Source organism: Bos javanicus, chromosome 13 (assembly GCF_032452875.1).
Source record: "Bos javanicus breed banteng chromosome 13, ARS-OSU_banteng_1.0, whole genome shotgun sequence".
Lineage (NCBI taxonomy): Eukaryota > Metazoa > Chordata > Mammalia > Artiodactyla > Bovidae > Bos > Bos javanicus.
In genome coordinates this window covers 43,242,238-43,257,267 of record NC_083880.1, presented here as the reverse complement: position 1 = coordinate 43,257,267, position 15,030 = coordinate 43,242,238, and the positions used below count along the sequence as shown (strand labels likewise).

Below are 15,030 nucleotides of genomic sequence, written 5' to 3'. Positions count from 1 at the left end.
CAAAGGACTGTTTCCTTTTACACCATCAAAGAGCTAAGGACAGATTCTAACTTCAGAAAATTTCAACTAAGTGCTAGGTTGAAAGGGTGAAATTGTTGTTTCTCTGAGTAAAAAGATCAAATGTCAGCAATTTCTTAGGTACCATTGACATCCCTGCATGTTCTGAAGCCCTGTCTGGGTGGGGACCAGCTTCCCAGATGACATTTCTGTACTGCTTTACTCAAACTGCTCCAAAGCAGTATAGAGATGATTCTTAGCTATCGGCTTCTTACTCTCTAACTTCTCATTCTTTCTACAACTAAAAACTATTTCAACATTTTGTACTAACCTATAAGGGAAAAGAATCTAAAAAGAAATATATAAAATATATACGGTATATATCCCTTTACCTGAATCACTCCTGTCCATTAACACGATATTGAAAATCAACTAAAGTTTAATTAAAAAAAAAAAAAAACTTTTTTCCCTGTGTCATGATTCTAGTGCAAGTTCAGTCGCTCAGTCATGTCTGACTCTTTGCAACCCCATTGACTGCAGCATGCCAGGGTTCCCTGGCCATCACCAACTCCTGGAGTCTGCTCAAACTCATGTCCATTGAGTTGGTGATGCCATCCAACCATCTCATCCTCTGACTCCTCCTCCTGCCTTCAATCCTTCCCAGCATCAGGGTCTTTTGAAATGAGACAGTTCTTCACATCAGGTGGCCAAAGTACTAGAGCTTCAGCTTTTGCATCAGTTCTTCCAATGAATATTCAGGACTGATTTCCTTTAGGTTTGACTGGTTTGATCTCCTTGCAGTCCAAGGGACTCTCAAGAGTCTTCAACATCACAGTTCAAAAGCACCAATTCTTCAGTGCTCAGCTTTCTTTATAGTGCAACTCTCACATCCATACATGACTATGGGAAAAACCATAGCTTTGACTAGATGGATCTTTGTTGGCAAAATAATGTTTCTGCTTTTTAATATACTGTCTAGGTTGGTCATAGCTTTTCTTCCAAGGAGCAAGTGAAAGTGAAAGTCTCTGTCCTGTCTGACTCTTTGCAACCCCATGGACTATACAGTCCATGGAATTCTCCAGGCCAGAATACTGCAGTGGGTAGCCTTTCCCTTCTCCAGGGGATCTTCCCAACCAAGGGATCGATCCCAGGTCTCCCCCATTGCAGATGGATTCTTTACCAGCTAAGACACAAGGAAAGCTCAAGAATACTGGAGTGGGTAGTCTATCCCTTCTCCAGCAGATCTTCCCGACCCAGGAATCAAACCAGGGTCTCTTGCATTGCAGGCAGATTCTTTACAAACTGAGCTATCCAGGAATCCCTCTCCAAGGAGCAATCATCTTTTAATTTCATGGCTGCAGTCACCATCTGCTATGATTTTAGAGCCCAAGAAAATAAAGTTTCTCACTGTTTCCACTGTTTCCCCATCTATTTGCCATGATGTGATGGAAGTGGATGCCATGATCTTAGTTTTCTGAATGTTGAGTTTTAAGCCAACATTGTACTTTCCTCTTTCACTTTCATCAAGAGGCTGTTTAGTTCTTCACTTTCTGCGATAAGAAATCTGTATGTGTCTGCGGTGTCATCCGCATATCTGAGGTTATTGATATTTCTCCCAGCAATCTTGATTCCAGCTTGTGCTTCATACAGCCTGGCATTTCGCATGATGTATGCTGCATATAAGTTAATTAAGCAGGGTGACAGTATGCAGCCTTGACGTACTCCTTTCCCGATTTGGAACCAGTCTGTTGTTCCATTGCCAGTTCTAACCATTGATTCTTGACCTGCATACAGATTTCTCAGGAGGCAGGTCAGGTGCTCTGGTATTCCCATTGCTTGAAAAATTTTCCACAGTTTCTTGTGATCCACACAATCGAAGGCTTTGGCATAGTCAATAAAGCAGATGTTTTTCTGGAACTCTTCTGCTTTTTCAATCATCCAATGGATGTTGGATATTTGATCTCTGGTTCCTCTACCTTTTCTAAATCCAGCTTGAACATCTGGGAGTTCATGGTTCACGTACTGCTGAAGCTGGGCTTGGAGAATTTTGAGCATTACTTTGCTAGCATGTGAGACGAGTACAATTGTGCAGTAGCTTGAGCATTCTTTGGCATTGCCTTTCTTTGGGATTGGAATGAAAACTGACCTTTTCCAGTCCTGTGGCCACTGCTGAGTTTTCTCAGTTTGCTGGCATATTGAGTGCAGCACTTTCACAGCATCATCTTTTAGGATTTGAAATAGCTCAACTGGGATTCCATCACCTCCACTAGCTTTGTTCATAGTGATGCTTCCTAAGGCCCACTTGACTTTGAATTCCAGGATGTCTGGCTCTAGGTGAGTGATCACACCATTGTGATTATCTGGGTCATGAAGAACTTTCTTGTATAGTTCTTCTGTGTATTCTTCCCACCTCTTCTTAATATCTTCTGCTTCTCTTAGGTCCATACCATTTCTGTCCTTTATTGTGCCCATCTTTGAATGAAATGTTCCCTCGGTGTCTCTAATTTTCTTGAAGAGATCTCTAGTCTTTCCCATTCTATTGTTTTCCTCTATTTCTTTGCATTGATCACTGAGGAAGGCTTTCTTATCTTTCCCTGCTATTCTTTGGAATTCTGCATTAAAATGGATACATCTTTCCCTTTCTCCTTTGCCTTTCACTCTCTTAGGGTATCCAGTAGACATGAGAATATAAATGACAGAAGATGGATTAACAGGAGAAAAGCAAACAGACTTTGACATGTACAGAGGAGCCTCCATAAGAAAACAAAGATGAAAAAAGGCAGCAAATCCTCAGTGCTTAGGCATGAGGTGGGACAATGAGAGGGAATTGTGGAAAAGTAGCTAAAACACACAGGGCCACCAAAGGAAGATAGGAGCTACTTAAACAAAGTCTGTTTCCACACAGTTCCCTGTCTCTTGGCTCTGCTTACCTCTGGTGATAAGTATGTATCTTTCCCCCTGATGCCGGGAGGGCCCCTCTCACAAGAGAGGTTTATCTCCCGCCTTTACGAAGAAAGGAGAGGTCAGAAGGCGCTTCTGGCTTTGTTGTTCTTCAGCTCAAAAGAATCCTGCTTCCAAAGCGGCATATTTGGGGCAGCACATTCTGCTGCCCTTCAATGTGTATATAACTTCATTTCTTGGGATAGATTCCCTTTCCGGTGTGAAAGGAGAGGCTATTTTTAAAAGCTTTGAACACCTACAAAGCAGTATTTTAAACCAAAGAATGTACTATATAACAATTGTTAAATTGCCTTTTTTATTTAAGAAGGTCCTTTAGGTGATGTGGTCCTTTCTTATAATTAGAGGATGAAGCACTTTCACCCTCTTTTGCTAAGGAGATGCTGTCCCCACTGCACTGGGAGGCAGGAGGTCTCAGAATCAGATTTACTGTTTCCTAGAGACAACCTGAGAACTCATCTCCAGTACCTTTGGCAACTGGGGATTATCGCACATGAATAATTCATTTTAGCTCATGACTTTCAACCTCTCTTCTCCCCAAAGGTTAAGAAAGATCTAAAAGTTGAATGGTTCCATGAAGACCTACAAGACCTTCTAGAACTAACACCAAAAATAGATGTCCTTTCCATTAAAGGGGACTGGAATGCAAAAGTAGGTAGCAAGAAATACCTGGAGTAACTGGAAAATTTGACCTTGAAGTACAGAATGAAGCAGGGCAAAGGCTAACAGAGTTTTGCCAAGAGAATGCACTGGTCATAGCAAACACCCTCTTCCAACAACACAAGAGAAGACTCTACACATGGACATCACCAGATGGTCAACACTGAAATCAGATTGACTATGTTCTTTGCAGCCAAAGATGGAAAAGCTCTATACAGTCAGCAAAAATAAGACTGGGAGCTGACTTGGCTCAGATCACGAACTCCTTATTGCCAAATTCTGTCTTAAAGAAAATAGGAAAAACCACTAGACCATTCAGGTCTGACCTAAATCAAATCCCTTACAACTATACAGTGGAAGTGACAAATAGATTCAAGGGATTAGATCTGATAGAGTGCCTGAAGAACTATAGATGCAGCTTCATGACATTGTACAGGAGGCAGTGATCAAGACCATCCCCAAGGAAAAGAAATGCAAAAAAGCAAAATGGTTGTCTAAGGAGGTCTTACAAACAGCTTTGACAAGAAGAGAAGTGAAAAGCAAGGGAGAATAGGAAAGATATACCCATTTTAATGCAGAATTCCAAAGAATAGCAGGGAAAGATAAGAAAGCCTTCCTCAGTGATCAATGCAAAGAAATAGAGGAAAACAATAGAATGGGAAAGACTAGAGATCTCTTCAAGAAAATCAGAGATACCGAGGGAACATTTCATGCAAAGATGGGCACAATAAAGGACAGAAATGGTATGGACCTAAGAGAAGCAGAAGATATTAAGAGGTGGCAAGAATACACAGAAGAACTATACAAGAAAGTTCTTCATGACCCAGATAATCACAATGGTGTGATCACTCACCTAGAGCCAGACATCCTGGAATGCAAAGTCAAGTGGGCCTTAGTGCTTCCACTGAAGGCAAATCAATGAAGCTTTCCCCCAAAGTAGCAGAATTATAGATGAACAGGTGAAAGTCAGAGTAGATTTAAATCTGATCCAAACACAGGTATTGAAAGAAACAAATGTCTCTTTAAATATTTTGTCTCTTGTAGGAAGAATCTATGAAGAATTGTTTGGTGGGGAAAAGAAAGACACAGGATGAGTAAAGTTTGCTATAACTATTGACAGCAGCACTTACCATGCTGATCTGAAGGTGCCCCCCTGCCCATGGTAATGACAGGAGGTGCCAGCCTAAGTAAGCTTTATCACAGGGCAGGAAATGACCCCACCTGAGGGCTGCACACTTAAAGCAGCACAGCCTCTTTTCAGTTTTTCACTTTTCTGGGATCAAAGGAGGTGTGACAGGCCTGCCTGAGTCCCCTGGGATAAAAATCTGTGCACAACCACTGATAAATTTGCTAAACTTTATCCAAATCTGCTTTGACTATGCCAAAGCCTTCGATTGTATGGATCACAAGAAACTGTGGAAAATTCTTCAAGAGATGGGCATACCAGAGCACCTGACCTGCCTCCTGAGAAATCTGTATGCAGGTCAAGAATCAACAGTTAGAACTGGCAATGGAACAACAGACTGGTTCCAAATCGGGAAAGGAGTACGTCAAGGCTGCATACTGTCACCCTGCTTATTTAACTTACATGCAACGTACATCATATGAAATGCCAGGCTATATGAATCACAAGCTAGAATCAAGATTACCAGGACAAATATCAATAACCTCAGATACGCAGATGACACCACCCTTATGGCAGAAAGCAAAGAAGAACTAAAGAGCCTCTTGATGAAAGTGAAAGAGGAGTGAAAAAGTTGGCTTAAAACTCAACATTCAGAAAATAAGATCATGGCATCCAGTCCCATCACTTCATGGCAAATAGGTGAGGAAACAGTGGAAACAGTGAGAGACTTTATTTTCTTGGACTCCAAAATCATAGCAGATGGTGAGTGCAGCCATGAAATTAAAAGATACTTGCTCCATGGAAGAAAAGCTATGACCAACCTAGACAGCGTGTTAAAAAGCAGAGACATTACTTTGCCAACAAAGGTCCGTCTTGTCAAGGCTATGGTTTTTCCAGTAATCATGTATGGATGTGAGACTTGGACTGTAAAGAAAGCTGAGCACTTAAGAATTGTGCTTTTAAACTGTGATTTCAGAGAAGACTCTTGAGAGTCCTTTGGACGGTAAGGAGATCCAACCAGTCCATCCTAAAGGAAATAGGTCCTGAATTTTCATTGAAAGGGCTGATGGTGAAGTTGAAACTCCAATGCTTTGGCCGCTCGATACAAAGAACTGACTCATTGGAAAAGACCCTGATGCTGGGAAAGATTGAAGGCAGGAGGAGAAAGGGACGACAGAGGATGAGATGGTTGGATGGCATCACCGACTCAATGGACATGAGTTGGAGTAATCTCTGGGAGATAGTGAAGGACAGGGAAGCCTGGCGTGCTGCAGTCCATGGGGTCGCAAAGAGTAGGACAGGTCTGAGCGACTGAACTGAGCTGAAAATGCTTCCCAGTTTCCCTTGACTTGTGGTGAAAGTCCTAATGAACTGTACAGTAGTAATCGGGCCTTGGCGATTTAAGAACTAGACCCCAGGCCACCGGCTCATCAGCTGGGCGACCCTGAGGACCACGCTCCCCCTCACAGCTTCCGCAGTTTAGCGCCTGAAGAGAGGGGAGGGGCGGGACTCCACGATCCTAGCAACCGCGCCGCGTCCCCTGATTGGCTGGTTGCCGCGCGGCCGCCATTTTCAAACCCCGGAAGATGGCGGCGGCGGAGGTGGCGGCGCTGTCCTGACAGAAACCTGTCTTCGGGCCGTAGCGGCCGGGCGCCGTGCGGCTCCCAGAGGGCCTCCCGGGCACCCAGCCACCGCGCCGCCCCCTCCGCGCCATGGAGCCCGAGCTGGAGGCCCAGGAGCAGAGCCGGCCGCGGAGGCGAAGCCGCCGGGTCTCGGGGCTCAACGCCGGCGGCGCCGCGGAGCCAGCGGCCGACACCCCCAGGCCCGGCCCGGACGGCAGGTGAGCGCGGGGTGAACGGCGCCTGGGGACTCGGGGTGTCGGGCTCGAGGCTGGGGAGGGGGTGGCGGGCAGGGAAGGGGCCGGGGGCAGAGAAGAGCCGGGTTGCCTGCTCTCCTCTCCTTCCTCCTCTCTCCCCTCGTCCCCGTCTTCCGATCGCCTGACCCTCCTTTATTTTTACCTCCGGTTCCTCTCCTTCCTCCCTCTCGTCTCCTCCCCTCCCCGCTCAGGGGGTGGAGGTCCTCTCTGCACACCCAGCAGGTTTCCGGCTGGATTTGGGGGTGGCGGGGGCGGTTCCTAAATGCCTACGGAGAGCTGCTAGCTCAGGGGACTGGAATCGTTCCTGGAGCCGGAGAGTTTCTTTTGTTCAGTCGCTCGGTCGTGTCCGACTCCTTACGACCCCATGGACCGCAGCCCGCCAAGCTCCTCTTGTCCATGGATTCCCCAGACAAGAATCCTAGAGGATTCTTGTGATCCATTCCCTTCTCCAGGGGATCTTCCCAGCCCAGGCATCAAGCCAGCATATCCTGCATTGACAGGCGGATTCTTGACCATTGTGCCACCAGGGAAGCCCCCGAGGACTTCTACCAGACACCAAACTTTTAGCCTAAAAGCAAGCATTAAAATAAAAAGTTTCGCCGACGCCAGAGTCCCTCCTTTCGAGCCTCTGACCAAGTCGGCGATCAGGGCGCAGCTCAGGGCCCCAGCCTCCCGGGTAAAGAGGACGCAGAGGCCCGTCTTCGACTTTTTAGCTGTTGACACATTTCATTCTGTCCGGTGCGTCTGCGAAGGGAGGACACCGGCCGAGGGTGTCAGAGGTGGTGTCTGCGAGGCAAGCGGTGAACAAGGGCTGGGGGCATTGCTTTCCCGTCAGGATGCTGCAGGCCCTGGGTTCCTGTGACCGGCCATTGGACCTTTCATCTCTGAGGTTGGGTCCTCATCCGTCATATGGGGTTGAAATAGTATCCACTTCCTCCAAGTTGTGCAATTCAGTGAGGTGATTGTGTGAGCCTACATGCAGGGAGTTAGAAACAAACTGTTATTTGCTGATTTTTATCAGTAATTCCACATCCGCTTCTCTTTTCAGAAGTCCCTGTGGTCCACTACTTATTCTTAAACTACAGTTCCTTACTGAAGTTACATTCCAGTCATGCTTGGATGTGCCAGTCGTTTTTTCAGAGAAAGGAAAACACCTTACTTTCATGAACAGAGCATTTGTAAATTCACTGTTAATAAGTCATTGTGCAGAGAACTAGACTTTTTCCTTAGATACTGATTTTTTATTTTGAAGATTAGGATAATCCTTGCCTGAAACCTTTTACTGATTACAATTTATATGAAAGAGGTAGTGAAAGAGCAGAAAGACGTCATCATCCCAGAAACTGAGAAATAGGAGAATCAGGACCATGTAGTGAAGGGAAGAAAAACAGTGATAAATTCATTCTGCATTCATTCAATAAAGCTTTTGAGCATTTGCCTGGAAAGATCCCCAGAGAAGGGCATGGCAACCCACTCCAGTATTCCTGCCTGGAGAATCGCATGGACAGAGGAGCCTGGAGGGCTACAGTCTGTGGAGGTCACAGGGAGTCGGACACGACTGAGCAACTAACACTTTCACTTCCCTAGATCTTCATGGTGTTGTAGATATTGGAGATTTGGGTGAACAGATGAAGTGTCTGCTCTCATAAAGCTTACATTCTGATTAGGGATGAAAGAGGATAATGAAATACCAGGTGGTCATCCTGTGAGGAGGATTAAGGCATGGTAAGGGCAGGCAGAGATAAGGAGAGGGGCTGTGTTGCTATTTTTTAAAGATCAAAAAAGCCTCCTCCATGGTAATGATGCCATTTAAGCAGAGATCTGAAGGAATTAAGGAACTCCACCATGTGAAGATTTGGAGAGAAAGGCAGTAAGTGCAGGGTTTCATAGTAGAATCCTGTTTGGTGTGTTCAAGGACTGTAGAGAAGCCACGGTAACTGGAGTGGAGCAAAACAGCTGGAGAAAGGTGGACAGCGAGGTCACAGAGATGCCTGGGGTCAGATTGGGTAGTACATAGCCAACCACCAGAAAGACTTCAAATTTGAATCTGTGGTTGGGAGACAGTAGAAAATTCTGTGATGTGTATTTTAAAAGGATTGGTCTGCTATGTGGCTGGGAGAAAATCAGGTAGACTAATGAAGAGGTTATTGCAGTTTGAGACATCTGAGTGGTAAACATGGTGGGAAATACTCCTATTTGGGATGTATTTTTAAAGTAGCACCGACAGGATTTGCATATGGATTCAGTGTGGAGTTAAGAGAGACGGAGGAATGAAGAATGATTCCGAGGTTTTTAATCTGAGCACCAGAAGACCAGGTTTCCATGTTCCTGGAGAAAAGTTGGGTTTGGGATGCGTTATGAGGCTCCTATTAAGGAGTGCATCACAACAATTTTTCCCCCTCTTCTCTTTTTTTGCTTTTTTCTCTTAAAAAAAAAAAAACTTTTATTGAAGTTTAACAGTCAAATGAAAGAGTGCATGAACCATAAGTGTTTTGCCCAGTGAAATTTCACAAAGTAAACACATCTGTGTAACCAAATATAAATTGAGGGCTTATCAGCAAATAGACTTGAAATCTCAGCACTGGGAAGTCATCTATATAGTCTGACTAAAGGAGAGTTTGAGGCCCAAACCCCGAGACACTCCCCACATGTAAAGGTCCGGGAGATGAACAAGCTCAGAGGAGCCACAGCTGGTGAGGAACCAGGTGAGATCAGTGTCCAGGAGGCCAAGTGGCGAAAGGGTTTTGAGAAAAGAGATGGGAAAGTATGTCAAGTGTTACTGATAAGGAAGGAATGAACAGTTTAGTGAGATAAGGAATGAGTGATCGTTGAATCTGGTCATGAGAAGAGCATATTGACCTCTAGTAGTTTCCATAATATAGTTAAACTATTAAGAATGTTTGTAGAGGGTTGAGAAGAGAATGAGGTGTGGTTTTTTCCAGAAATGTGTGAGTGTCAGACACTATAAATATGGAGATGCAAAATACTGTCCTTACTCTGGGAGTGTTGCCGAGATCCCAGCCTCTGTTCTCTGGTGCTGGATAGAAACACAGAGACAAGAGTTTTGGGTGAAGTTGAAAAGAGTAGCTTTTATTGTTTTGCCAGGCAAAGGAGGCCACAGTAGGCTAGCGCCCTCAAGACTGTCCTCCTTTGGGAAAAATATGAAGGGATTTTAAAGTTCAGGAGGGGAAGGGAGTGCTGTAGATAAGGAATAGGGCAGTAGCAAGCTTGCATTCTTCTTTCCTTTTGGAAAATCTCTGCATAGTCTAAGTCAGTGTCAGGCTGTCGGGAGGAATACAGAAGTCCTTGAGGCTATTGCACTGACTTTCTAGAATAAAGAATGCTGACAAAAGAAGGGAGTGTTAGGAAGTGCTTCCTCAGAGAAGCGAACACCATATGCATTGTACACAGCTCTGATTAGAAGGTAATCATTTTCAAAATGTAATTAAGTAAGCAAGAGAAGCTTTTCTGAGAAAATGGCTTAGTGGACTTAAAAGAATAAGGCCTAGCATGTTGGAAGCAGCCTTAACCAATTTCTGCTCTTACAGAATAACTTACAGTGGTATAGGGAAGAAACTTAATAATCATAATCGTGTATGATGACAGTTACTATCGTGTTAGGTATATGATGCCATAGATGCAAATAAAAGGAGAAATTCTGGTTGGAAAGGACAGGAATGATTCCCTGTTGTAACCCTTGAGTCTCGGAGGGCCAGTTTAGACAGTGGATGTGCATGGGTGATATCATGTAGGGGGAAGCATTTAAATGTTAAAAGGCCCTTTACACAAATGAGAGTGAAGAGTTTTAGGTATCATGACACTGACTGTATAGGGAGAAGACTGAGATGGGGATAGAGAGGAGGTAGTGATTAGTGATGATACTGAAGAAGTAAGAGCCACATCACTGAGGGAAGCCTTGTATGCCATGATAGTAAACCTGATGAAAACTAGCCCCCAAACAAGTGCTCATATACACAAAATTCCAAATTTGTGGACTCTTGCAGCCCAACTATGGAACCAAATTAAAAGTCGCAAGTGAATTCATCATCGGCAGGAAGTCAATTTGCAGTTACGTGGATGAGTGTTTGAATCTGGTGGCTGGCAGTGAGATTGGAGAACTTGAAACACTGGGTTACACTTTTAGGAAGTCTCACTGCAACCCGAGGGCAAGAAAGAATAATGGCGGCAACACCCGAAAGAATAATGGAGGCAACACCAGCTTGTGGGGTAGATTCTGAAGAAGGGGTGAACTTGATATGGGGCGGATGAGGGAATAAGCAAGTACAGAGAGAGGTTGAAGAGACAGGAAAGAAAAAAGGTGATAAAACAAGCAACCAGAAAGACAGAGAAGGATGGACTCCTAAGTGTAAAGATAGAGCATCTAGCCTGTCTGAGAGCTGTGGACAGTAGCCTTTGGGGTAAGTTTGGGGAATGTGGGATGTTATGAGCAGGAATTTGGGGGCTTTCCCACCAGGGTTCTGTTTTTTAGGTGAGGTTGTAAATTATGTCAGCTGAGAAAAGGGTGGTGACATAGGCTTCCCTGGTGGCTCTGTGGTAAAGAATCTGTCTGTAATTCAGGAGACACAGGAGACATGGGTTTGATCCCTGGGTCAGCAAGATCCCCTGGAGAAGGAAATGGCAACCCACTCCAGTATTCTTGCCTGGGAAATCCCATAGACAGAGGAGCCTGGCAGGCTACAAAACCACCACCATAGGCAGCGTTAGGAGAATGATGAAGTTGTCCTACTTCATTACTCTGTTCTTTTTTTGAAGGACAAAAAAAAAAGAAAATGAAAGTATCACCTTTTTATAAAACAGTGTTCACATACTATACAGTTTTACCCACTTGAAGTGTACAATTCACTGTTTTCCTCTGGATTCAGGACATGTGAATGTCCTCTAGATATGTGCAACCATCACCAGGCAATTTTTGAACATTTTCTTCACCTCAAAATGAAAGCCCATACCTCTCTCCCTAACGCCTCTCTCTTCTTTTACCCCAAACTCTAACCTGCTTCCTATCTCTATGAATTTCCCTGTTTTGGACATTTCACATGAATGAAATCGTATGTGGCCATTTTTTAGTGAGGCATCCTTTGCCCATTTTAAAAATTGGGTTATTTATATTTTTTATTACTAAGATATAAAAAATCTACTCTTGATAACAAGTCCCTGCATGGTTTGCAGATATGTTCCCCTATTCTGTGGGTTGTCTTTTTTGTTAACTGAAGTCCAGTTGATTTACAAATTGTGTTAGTTTCTGGTGTACAGCAGAGTGATCCAGCACGTGTGTGTTTGTACACATATTTGCATGCACACTGCTGTTTACAGGCCTGCCATTTAATCAGCCTGTCCACGTGGTTGGAGCTCATTTTCAGCCACATCTTTGCTAATTGTTAATCCTAGCCATCCAGATGAGAAACGGGTAGACTTGAGAATGAGCTCAGGAGTTGGAATGGCTAATACATGCAGAACCTGAGAGAGAGGGCCTACTGTACCAAGTTAAATAACGGATCATGACTCTGATCTGCCTCTGCTAAAGACTGATCCCGGGCATTGCTTCACACAGAGGTAAAAAAAAAATCTTGAACATAATGTGAATGCTGACACCGTAGGACATAGCTGGGGCAAGATAATTAGGGAGAAAAAGTGAGTAAAGACAGCTGGAATCCATTGGGGGTCTAAGCTTGCTCTGTGGCAGTGGCTCTCGGCTGCTTTCTCCTCCTCCTTGTCTTGTCCCTCTCTGTTCTTGGTAGTAATAGGCCAGTTTCTTGTCCACAGGCAGCCCTGGGCCCCGCTACACGGCTCAGAACTCAGAAAGCAGCGTGCTTCTCTGGCCTAGTTTTCCTGACACTGAGTCTATTCTAGCCCCGGCTTTGATTCAGTTAATTACTCTCTCTGGGAATGGACATTCTTTTAGACTGAGATCCAAAGCTGAATAAAACATTAGTGTTTAAAGAGTTTAGGCTTTACAGTCAGACTCCTTGGGTTCAAATTCTGGCTCTTGAGGATTTAATCTCTTTAAACCTCACTTCATACTTTCTAGCTCATTAGTAGTATCTGTCTCATCAGGCTGTGATTAATCTTTTTTAAATCTCACTTTATAGTATCTGTCCCATAAGGTTGTGGAAATTATAAGAGGTAATTCATGTAAAACATGAGAATAATACCTAGATATTAACAAATGCTCCATAAATCTTAGGTATCATTGTTTTCATTTTCTGCAGGAAACACTAAGAGCTATAACTTACCCTCTATCAAGGAGTATTTAGCAATTATCTCTGTTATCAGTTTTGTAGAGGTGGATCTCTGACTAGATGGTAGATCTTTGACTTTTGTTTTTCTAGTGAAATTGATGGATTTGTAGAGGGGACATCCAGAGTTAAATGTATATTCTTAAAGCAAGTTCTGTTAATTTTGAGCTAAGGGTTCCTGTTGCCTTTAAGGGAATTTAACTTCCTGGATGGACTGTTTTTCAAAACATTTAAAAAACCAAATTAAACAGAAATTGAGCCAGTCCCCGATAACCCGGGATTGTCATCATTATTACTATTTATATTAATAGTTGCTGAAAATAAAAGGATGCCCCCACTAGCTCCTAAGGCTGTTTCCTCCCACATCAAAATGACTGTACTGTTTAACAGTTTTATTGAGACATAATTTGCATATCATAACATTCGCCTGTTGTAAGTGTGCAATTCAGGAATTATTAGTAAGTGGAAGGCGATGGCACCCCACTCCAGTACTCTCACTTGGAGAATCCCATGGACGGAGGAGCCTGGTAGGCTGCAGTCCATGGGGTCTCTAAGAGTCAGACATGACTGAGCGACTTTACTTTCACTTTTCACTTTCATGCATTGGAGAAGGAAATGGCAACCCACTCCAGTGTTCTTGCCTGGAGAATCCCAGGGATGGCGGAACCTGGTGGGCTGCCGTCTATGGGGTCGCACAGAGTCGGACACGACTGATGCGACTTAGCAGCAGCAGCAGCAGTATAGACACAGTCCACCATTAGAATTTTCATCATCCCAAATACTCCCTCAAGTTTGTTTGCAGTCAGTCCTCCTCCTACCCCCAGGCCTAGGCAGCCACTAGTCTGTTTTCCATGTCTGTAAATTTCTGTTTCTGGATATCCATCTAAATAGAACCACACAATATAATCTTTCACATTTGCGTGTTTGTAGTTCGTCTCTATTAATTACCTGCCATGATAGAGGAGGGCAATGACATAAGTCATAATCTCATATAATTTTTCATATTTTTCATATAATTTGGCTTGAGAATGAAATAACAGGTGATTTTTTGTGGAACATCAACTGTACCATTTTATGTTTTGTTTAGACTAAATCTAGTTGAGTGTAAAAATAATTTACATAGTTTGAAAATACATCAAATGACACAAAAAGAAGTATGTAAAGACCAAGGAGTGATCAGTGGGGCTAATAGGAAACACAGTTTAATATATCAAGCTAGTTCCTTCGGGTATTCATTTATTTTATGCCTTAAAAGTTAGTAATTAATTGGATATATGAAAAAAGATTGGACAAAAATTCTTAAAAAGATGAACTGTCACTTCTTATTTCAGCCTTTGAGCTGCTTTTTAAACGGACTGTACTGCATATCTTTTAAAGGCCACTTTTAATGTTTTATGAAATAAAAAATTTTCCCACAAGGATTTAAAATAGCTGCTACATTTTGAGTGTGACCCCTATGAAAAAATGACTATATATCTTTCCAAGTTTTTTGAAAGCTGGCACTGACTCACATACTTTCAGGGCACAGTTTGTTTTTTGGGTTCCTATTTTCCATTAGTTCTCAAAATAAATAGGTACTTGCTTTTGAAATAGGAAAAAATAGCATTACTATAAAGCTGATTACAGCTGGTGCTGGAAACAATCTTGCCATCCAGTTGGAAATATTTTTCCAGTTTTCAGTGTGTTTAAAATTCCTAACAGCTAATTCTTTCCAGCTTTTAAACATCAAATTCATTCTGAGGTCAGAATGGACAATTCTAGGGAATAAAGAAATGAATATCTTTGGTTTTGTGTTCTCCTTGTCTTATATCTGAAAGGAAGTGCTCAGTGACTATTTTAAGTGCCACTATGATTACTATTTTGTAATGAATATTTGTATAACTTTAAAAATAATCTTCTGAGAAATTATAATTTTTGCTTCTCAACCCAGTCTCCACTGGTGGCTCTTTGTGTAGTATATGATACCTAGAACAGTGTTTTTAAAAAGTAATCATAACATGAAGGTTCCATTTGCCCTGTAATCCTTTGGCATTTGATTATAGCACTATATCTCTGTATACTCTTATCTATGTATTCTTTAGTCATATGAATTATAATTTATTGCTGATATCTTACTGTTTTACCAGAAATCATGCAATCTTCATTGTTACTTGACTTTT

General features: G+C 43.0%; 2 protein-coding genes across 2 annotated transcripts in view; one reads left to right on the top strand and one right to left on the bottom strand.

Annotated features, from left to right (window-relative positions):
* Window positions 1-15,030, bottom strand: part of ASB13 (ankyrin repeat and SOCS box containing 13) — a 300,312-nt gene that overhangs the window by 127,744 nt on the left and 157,538 nt on the right. The gene's annotated exons all lie outside the window — the stretch shown is intronic.
* NET1 (neuroepithelial cell transforming 1) overlaps window positions 6,311-15,030 on the top strand; it is a 34,830-nt gene continuing 26,110 nt past the window's right edge. Inside the window, exon 1 of the mRNA XM_061436466.1 lies at window positions 6,311-6,581. Coding sequence (XP_061292450.1) covers window positions 6,454-6,581 — 128 coding nt within the window. The 5' untranslated portion in view covers window positions 6,311-6,453. The remainder of the gene's footprint in view (window positions 6,582-15,030) is intronic.